Source organism: Charadrius vociferus, unplaced genomic scaffold (assembly GCF_000708025.1).
Source record: "Charadrius vociferus isolate BGI_N301 unplaced genomic scaffold, ASM70802v2 scaffold702, whole genome shotgun sequence".
Taxonomy (NCBI): Eukaryota; Metazoa; Chordata; class Aves; order Charadriiformes; family Charadriidae; genus Charadrius; species Charadrius vociferus.
The window spans coordinates 756136-764488 of NW_009647433.1; the positions used below are offsets into that span (position 1 = coordinate 756136).

The window sequence follows — 8353 nt, forward strand, 5'->3', positions numbered from 1 at the left end:
TGGCAAGATCATGGAGCAGATGCTCCTGAAAGATATGTCAAAACTCATGGAAGACAGGGAGGTGATGAGGGGCGGTCAATGTGGCTTCACCGAAGGCAAACCTTGCCTGACTTATCTAGCAGCCTTCTACGATGGAGTGACTGCATCAGTGGACCAGTGAAGAGCTACAGATGTCATCACATGGAAACTTCTGTGAGGTGTACACAGCAAGAATAGTCACAGCCACTTATAAAGATTGACATGAATAAATAATAGTTGTTCATATTCTAGATATAAAGGCTCTGCCTAACCTCACTATTCCCCCTAATATTAATTCTAGTGGGAGGTGTCTCTGTCTATGGCAGGGGGGTTGGAACTCGATGATCTTCAAGGTCCTTTCCAACCTAAACCATTCTATGATTCTATGATCTAGCTGGACTTCTGTAAGGCTTTTGATATGGTTCCCCACAACATTCTTACCTCTAAATTGGAGAGATATGGGTTTGAGGATGGACTGTTAGATGATAAAGTTGGCTGAGTCGCCACATCCAAAAAGTTACAGTCAATGGCTCCATGTCCAAGTGTAAAGCAGTAACAAGTGGGGTCCCTCAAGGGTCCATACTGGGACAAATACTATTTAATATCTTCATCAGTGGCATGTATATTGAGATTGAGTGGACCTTCAGCAAGGCTGCAGATGAGACCAAGCTGAGTGGTGCAGTCAATTCACTTGGGGGAGGGGATGCCATTCTGAGGGAACTTCAGGCTAGAGGAGTGTGCCCATATGAACCTTATGAAGTTCAACAAGGCCAAGTGCAAGGTCCTGCACCTGGGCTGGGGCAACCTCTGGTATCCATACAGGCTGGGGGATGAAGGGATTGAGATTCCCCTGCTGAGAAAGACTTGAGGATACTGGTGGTATGGCCACAAGCCGGCAATGTGAGCTAGCAGCCCAGAAAGCCCCCCCACACCCTGGGCTGCATCCCCAGCAGCGCGGCCAGCAGGGCGAGGGAGGGGATTCTGCCCCTCTGCTGCACTCGGGTGAGACCCCACCTGGAATATTGTGTCCAGCTCTGGAGCCCCCGACATAAGAAGGACATGGAACTGTTGGAGTGGGGTCAGAGGAGGCCCCGGAGATGCTGCGAGGGCTGGAGCCCCTCTGCTGGGAGGACAGGCTGGGAGAGCTGGGGGGGTTCAGCCTGGAGAAGAGAAGGCTCCAGGGAAACTTTATTGTGGCCTTTCAATACTTAAACGGGGCTTACTAAGACTTTACCAAGACAGGACAAAGGGAAGTGGTTTTAAACTGAAAGAATGTGAATTTAGCTTGGACATAAGGAAGAAGTGTCTTACGATGAAAGTGGTGAGCCCCTGGCACAGGTTGCCCAGAGAATCTGTCGCTGCCCCATCCCTGGAGGTGTTCAAGGCCAGGTTGGACGGGGCTTGGAGCAACCTGGGCTGGTGGGAGGTGTCCCTGCCCAGGGCAGGGGGTGGAGGGGGGAAGTAGATGATCTTCAAGGTCCCTTCCAACCTAAACCATTCTGTGATTCTATGATCCTTCCATGGAGGTGACAGTGGGGATGAAGGGCTCCAGTAGGAAAAGACCCAACATTTTTAATTGGAAACTGGTCACATGCAACTGGTCAGCATGACAAGTTGGTGATGGGGAGCACAGGAAACTTGCATGGTCATCCACAGCCAGAGGATGTGTCAGTGTCACCTTGGCCCAGCCTTGCCCATCGGCGTTCTCCCTGCAGTGAGCAGCCCCCACATCAGCCCTGCTGAGTCACACATCATCAGGGCCCTGCGGCCGATGCTTCTTATGGCCCTGATGACTTGGAGCTGCTGCAACAGGAGGTGAAAAAACAAGTTCCTTGTAAAACCACATTCCCCACTGTGGCCGCAGCGATGGGCTCCTGACGTGCCTGCAGCACTGGTGGGCAGTGGAGTGAAGCTTTGGACTCCAAGGCAGGGAGAAGGGGCAGGATCCAGGACAGGTGAGTCCTGCTCCCCTCTAGGTTTAGGACAGGAGTGTCCCCAGGGTACAGCCAGCACGGGCAGGGTTTACAGCCTGCTCTAAGCTCCTGTGGTGCAGGGCTGCCCTGGGTGATGGACGGGCTTACAAGGAGCTGCACTGGCCAGAGGACCCTGTGGGGACAGCAGTGGTGGCCTGGGAGGGGCCAGCTCAGCCCCATCTCTCCACAGCCCCCTTTGGTTTCTTCTCTGCAGGTGGCAGCAGGAGAGGACAGGGAGTCCCTGATGCACTGACGGCCGACCATGTCCAGGGTGAGCGGGGCTGCCACAGGGATACCAGCACTTTCCCTGATGACATTGGGGTGACATGTCCCCTCAGGACCACTGTGGGGTGCAGGGGGGCTCGTGCCCAGTGCCCCTTGTTCCCAGCCTGGACTTCAGAAGGGTCCTTGGGGCTGGCCCTGATGGCTGTGGGAGGTGCAGGGGGACCAGCTCTTGCTGTCGCTGCTGACGCTGCCTTCTCCCTTGCAGAAACACTGGTCCCCTGGGACGCAGTGTGTCACCAAACATGACCACACCAAGCCCAAGGCCCAGGAGCTGGCCTTCCACAAGGGCGACGTGGTCACCATCATCGAGGCCGTGGAGGTGAGCCTGATGGGTGCACAGGGGACTCACTGCCCCGGGAGGGCATGGAGGGGATGGGACCCTAGTGCTATCAGCTGAACCACCGGGGACAGGTCCCCCCCCCTTCCCAGGGAGATCCTGCCTTCCTTCCCTCCCTCTGAGACCCTCTCGCCCCCAGGGCAAGAGCTGGTACCGAGCCAGGCACAACGATACGGGGCAGGAGGGGCTGCTGGCAGCCAGCGCGCTGCGGGAGCGTGGTGCCATCCGCGTCGACCCCAAGCTCAGCCTCATGCCGTGAGTAGGTGGGCAGCGGGGGGTAGAGCAGCCTGTAGCCGTGCCCTGGCGATGGAGGGATTTGCTGGGGCCAGTGCCTGGCTTTAAAGACCCCCAGTTGTGCCCACCCAGCTTGGATGGGCCTCGTGGGGAGGGGTTTTATGCAATGGGGTCTACCTAACTTGGGTGGGGGCTCTGCTCTCCCCATCTTGCTGCTGGTGCCGGGGGAAGCCTGCCGGCACAGCCCCTCTCCCCAGTGCCCCTCTCCCCAATGCCCCCTCTCCCCAGCTGGTTCCACGGGAAGATCTCGGGGGTGGAGGCAGTGCAGGAGCTGCAGCCCCCCGAGGACGGGCTGTTTCTGGTGCGTGAGTCCATCCGGCACCCCGGTGACTACGTGCTGTGTGTGAGCTTCGGCAAGGAGGTGATCCACTACCGCGTGGTGCATGAGGAGAACACGCTCAGCATCGACAGCCAGCAGTACTTCTCCAACCTCATCGACATGATCGAGGTGAGACCCCCCTCCCTGGGCAGTGAGAGCTGCCAGCACCGGACCGGGGGCAAGAACCTCATGGGGTCACCCAGCGCAGTAGCGGATCCCTGTCCCTTTCTCCTGTGGTTTTCATTGGGTTTCATTACCCGGTGTAATTCCCCGTCCCTGCTAAAGGCTTGTGGTTCTCACTCAGTTTGGGGTGCGACAGGCAGATCTGGAATGCCCCAATGCCCTCTGCTGCGAAGCAGCCGTGCTGGCAGCAGCCCCGGTCCCCTGCCCAGGACCCCGTTTCCCCCCATCCCTGCTTGTTCAGTGCTCCACACAGCAGTGAGGCTTAGGGCATTTTGGAAAATGAAGATCCCAGCAGCCTCTGCCAGCCCTGGACCCTGGATGAAGTCTGAGCCCTGCCAAGGCTGGAGTCATCTTGCCATGTTTCTCTCCCCTCCGAGCCCCGCTCTCACCTGCTGATTCCGTGGGGTTCCCAGGCTGCCGCATTAGCTCTCGTCCTTCCAGCAAGCTCTTCCTCAAGGTCCATCTTCACCCTGTCTTGTAGTTGCTGCCTGTCTCCTCTCCAGGGGTTGCACTCTCATATGTTTTCCTCATTTAGACAGAATTTCTGCTTTCGGGTGAGTCCTTTCCCCTTTCAGCTGCTCCGGCCCTGTTCTGTAACTGCGACAGCTGTCCTGCCGCTTCCGCTCCGCGTTGCCTCTGCAAACTGCTCTCAGCTGACCGGTGGCATCCTGGATCGCCTGTGGTCCATCACGGTGTTTCCCTGGCTGTGCCGGGAGGGGAGCAGGGCTGAGAGATGGGCTGCAAATTGCAGCGCTGGGGGAAACACGGCTCTGGGCCCCTCGAGGGTGGTGATGGTGATGGGGTCCCGTGGAGCATTCTGCGGCTGTTTCCCGGCTCTACACCCCAAACCTGGGGGTAAGAGGTGGCATCTCTCCATCCCTCGGCAGTACTACATGAAGGAGCAGGGAGCCATCTGCACCAAGCTGGTGAAGCCCAAACCAAAAACTGGGATGAAGTCAGCCGAGGAGGAGTTGGCCAAAGGTAGGGAATGACAGGAGAGGGTCGTGGTCTGGGTTTTGGGGACAAGGCAGCATGGACCCCCTGGTGCCACCTGCTTAACCCACCCTTGTGCCCCTGCTCAGCCGGCTGGTTGCTGAACCTGCAGCATCTCACACTGGGAGACCGCATTGGGCAAGGCGAGTTCGGAGGTAGGTAAGAAGATGGGGTTGGAGCTTCCCTGGCTGTGGGCTTCCCTCTGATGTCCCCTCCCCATCCTGTAGCATGGGGGACTCAGCCTGGGACGCAGGGATCGAGTGCGGGGCTGAACCTTACCCCCCACATCCCCTCCCAGATGTCCTGCAGGGCGAGTATATGGGGCAGAAGGTGGCCGTGAAGAACATTAAGTGTGATGTGACTGCCCAGGCCTTCCTCTCTGAAACTGCTGCCATGACGTGAGACCCCCATGGGGAGAAATGATCCAACCCTGCCCCATGCCCCAGGGATGAGCGGGCACCCCCCTGACCCAGATCCCCTCCTTTTCAGGAAGGTCCGGCACAAAAACCTGGTGTGTTTGCTCGGTGTGATCCTGCACAACGGCCTCTACATTGTCATGGAGTTTATGAGCAAGGTGAGAGCACCCAGCTGGTCCTCAGCCAGCAGGACCCGTCACCACTCAGATCTGGGGACAAAATCCCCATTTGGGGGCTGAGTTGGATGGGTGCCAGGTGCTGCAGCCTCTGTGAGAGGTAAAATCTGTGGGCAGCCCCAGTCCTGGTGGTCCTTATGCATTTCTCCTTCTCTACAGGGCAACTTGGTGAACTTCTTGCGCACACGGGGCCGGGCGCTCGTCCCGACCCAGCAGCTCCTCCTGTTCGCTCTGTAAGTCCATCTCCCTCCCTCCAGGCAGGGGAGGGGTGCTCTGTGTCCCCCCATGCAGACCAGGGGGACACGTGGTGACACTGTGATCTGCCTCCCGTGGCAGGGACGTGGCCCAGGGCATGGACTACCTGGAGTCCAAGAAACTGGTGCACAGGGACCTGGCTGCCCGCAACATCCTCATCTCCGAGGAGAATGTGGCCAAAGTGAGCGATTTTGGCTTGGCCCGGGTCAATCCCAAGGGTGCAGACGCTACTTTGCTACCCGTGAAGTGGACAGCGCCAGAAGCCCTGAAACACAACGTGAGTGATGGTGGGAAAGGAGGGGGCGTTGGGGAGTCCTCCCAAAGCAGCTCACCTCCTTGGGTCCCCCCTGTTCCCACCAACCGGTCCCTGCCCCATGGCTTCTGGCACATTCAGCCCTGCATCTCCTGAAATTCAGGCTCCGTCGTGACCTCGCGCATCATGGGAATTGGGGAGGCTCTGTTGAGATGCGGCAGGATGGACCCAGGGCTGTGTGGGTGGTGGAAAGGGAAGGGAGGGTCGCACCCCAGGGAGTTGGGGATGGTGGGGGGCAGGTGCCATCTCCTGTCTTGCCCTCGGGGAGGGGCGGGGGCCCCCCACAGCCCCTGGCCAACTTCAGACCCAGCAGCTCCTCCTGTTCGCTCTGTAAGTCCATCTCCCTCCCTCCAGGCAGGGGAGGGGTGCTCTGTGTCCCCCCATGCAGACCAGGGGGACACGTGGTGACACTGTGATCTGCCTCCCGTGGCAGGGACGTGGCCCAGGGCATGGACTACCTGGAGTCCAAGAAACTGGTGCACAGGGACCTGGCTGCCCGCAACATCCTCATCTCCGAGGAGAATGTGGCCAAAGTGAGCGATTTTGGCTTGGCCCGGGTCAATCCCAAGGGTGCAGACGCTACTTTGCTACCCGTGAAGTGGACAGCGCCAGAAGCCCTGAAACACAACGTGAGTGATGGTGGGAAAGGAGGGGGCGTTGGGGAGTCCTCCCAAAGCAGCTCACCTCCTTGGGTCCCCCCTGTTCCCACCAACCGGTCCCTGCCCCATGGCTTCTGGCACATTCAGCCCTGCATCTCCTGAAATTCAGGCTCCGTCGTGACCTCGCGCATCATGGGAATTGGGGAGGCTCTGTTGAGATGCGGCAGGATGGACCCAGGGCTGTGTGGGTGGTGGAAAGGGAAGGGAGGGTCGCACCCCAGGGAGTTGGGGATGGTGGGGGGCAGGTGCCATCTCCTGTCTTGCCCTCGGGGAGGGGCGGGGGCCCAGCACAGCCCCTGGCCAACTTCAGCCTCCTGTCCTCCTGCCACCACAGAAATTCTCCTCCAAGTCAGACGTGTGGAGCTACGGGATCCTCCTGTGGGAAACCTTCTCCTTTGGACGAGCGCCCTACCCCAAGCTGGTGAGTGCTGTGCTGGGGGACACCGCAGGTCACACCTCACTGGCACCAATGGGAAGGGGACATCGCACTGTCTCTTGCCAGGGCGAGCCCCCGGGGAGGCAGGGAAGGGGGGTCCCAGCTGGCTTCTCCATCCTGCTAGAGCCTGAAGGAGGTGACAGAGCTGCTGGAGCAGGGGTACCGCATGGAGCCCCCCGAGGGCTGCCCACCCGCCGTCTATGCCCTGATGAAGAGCTGCTGGGAGCTGGAGCCATGCAAGCGGCCGTCCTTCAAGAAACTCACAGAGAAGCTGCAGAAGGAGCTGAAGCACCTGAGGGACGTTTAACCTCCATCCCGCTCCCAGGACCCGTGGCCGGAAGTCCTCTGGTCCTGCCGGGGTTGGGAGTGGTGTGGTGAGGGGTGGCTGGGCAGTGGAGTTACTCCTGATGCCGCTCTCTCCTGGTGGAGATGGGGCAGCAGCTTGAGGGGGGGGGCTCTCCACCTCTGGTGCTCACAAAAAGGAGGCAATGGCCTCCCTCCACCCTGGCATGGCTCCTTCTTCCCACCACACAGCCCAGAGAAGGTTCCCATGGGGTCGATCTCCCCTCCCAAGGGGGGCCATGCCCCACACACCCCACAATCCGCTCTGGACAGTGGGTGCCGCACATGGGGTCCCTTCAGGCTGTCCTTCCTAGTGACAGGGCACAGGACAGGATATCTCCACCCACCGGAGGATGAAACCCTAACCCCAACCCAGCCGTGCTCCAGCCACCCGGCCCCACACGGGGACGCCGGGCGCAGCCAGCTAAACCATCCGGATTTGGGCTTTTTGATTAAACCAAAGAAATTAGTTCAACAGCATCTTTAAGCCTCTGGGCTCAAATTAGGCCTATCCCTCGCCTGGGGCCTGGCAAAGCACAGGGAAAGGCTTGGGTGGGCCCAGGAGCTGCAGCCCGTGCAGCCTGACCCCTCTCCCCTCAGGGCTCTGGGCAGCCGGGGATTATTCTTTTAATCAGAGTCTGTATGGGAATTGCTCGCATATAGATTACTGGAGTGGGGCACGTCCTCCGGCGGTGGGAAGCCCCCAGCTGCGCCGGCTCCCAAGCAATCCCGACATCTCAGTGGAGCCAGGATTAAAGGGGGCACGGGGCCGCAGGCACGCATGTGCACCCACCCACCACCTTGTCTTCCTTCTAGTCCTTTGCCCCTCGATTGTTTTTTTTCAGCTAATCCTCTTGGGTCTCCCCTGTGCTGACTTCTTGCACCTCCAACCCCCCATGCCGGTGTGAGTGCCGCTGGGTGCCCACGGCGCAGGGCTCCCCCCAGCAGGATCCGGCCCTGTGGGTGCTGCCTTCCATCAGAGCCCATGCAATGGGGGTCTTCCAGCCCGATCCAGCCCGATGCACTGGGGCTCAGTGGCTCCTTCCACCTCCCCATCACCCCAAGGAGGCACCTGTCACCCCTGCTGTCTCCCTGCACCACAGTCCCCCCCCAAGCACCCTTGGGTGCAGCGAGCGGCGCAGGAAGGTCTTTTCACCCCGTTGGCTGTGTCTTCCCCTCCTAATGCCTTAATCCGCCCCTGATCCGCAGCGCCCCTGGGGCAGTCGGTCCCGCTGACCTTGCAGGTGCCGGCCCCGGGCAGGGACCCGGTGGCGTCTGGCACCGTGGGGCACAGGCTGCCACAGCCGCCCACCCATGGCCACCTTCCTCACCACCGCGCTGAAGAGCTTTCAGG

The 8353-nt window shown here is 59.8% G+C and overlaps 1 protein-coding gene across 1 annotated transcript; it reads left to right on the top strand.

Annotated features, from left to right (window-relative positions):
* The first annotated feature begins 2253 nt into the window (after positions 1-2253).
* MATK (megakaryocyte-associated tyrosine kinase) lies at positions 2254-6964 on the top strand. Its single transcript, XM_009880598.1, has 12 exons — positions 2254-2262; positions 2482-2595; positions 2753-2868; positions 3136-3355; positions 4297-4390; positions 4492-4557; positions 4701-4800; positions 4892-4976; positions 5154-5227; positions 5331-5526; positions 6556-6642; positions 6782-6964. Exons 1-12 carry the CDS (start codon positions 2254-2256, stop codon positions 6962-6964), a joined length of 1344 nt encoding a protein of 447 aa, XP_009878900.1.
* The last annotated feature ends 1389 nt before the right edge of the window (positions 6965-8353 follow it).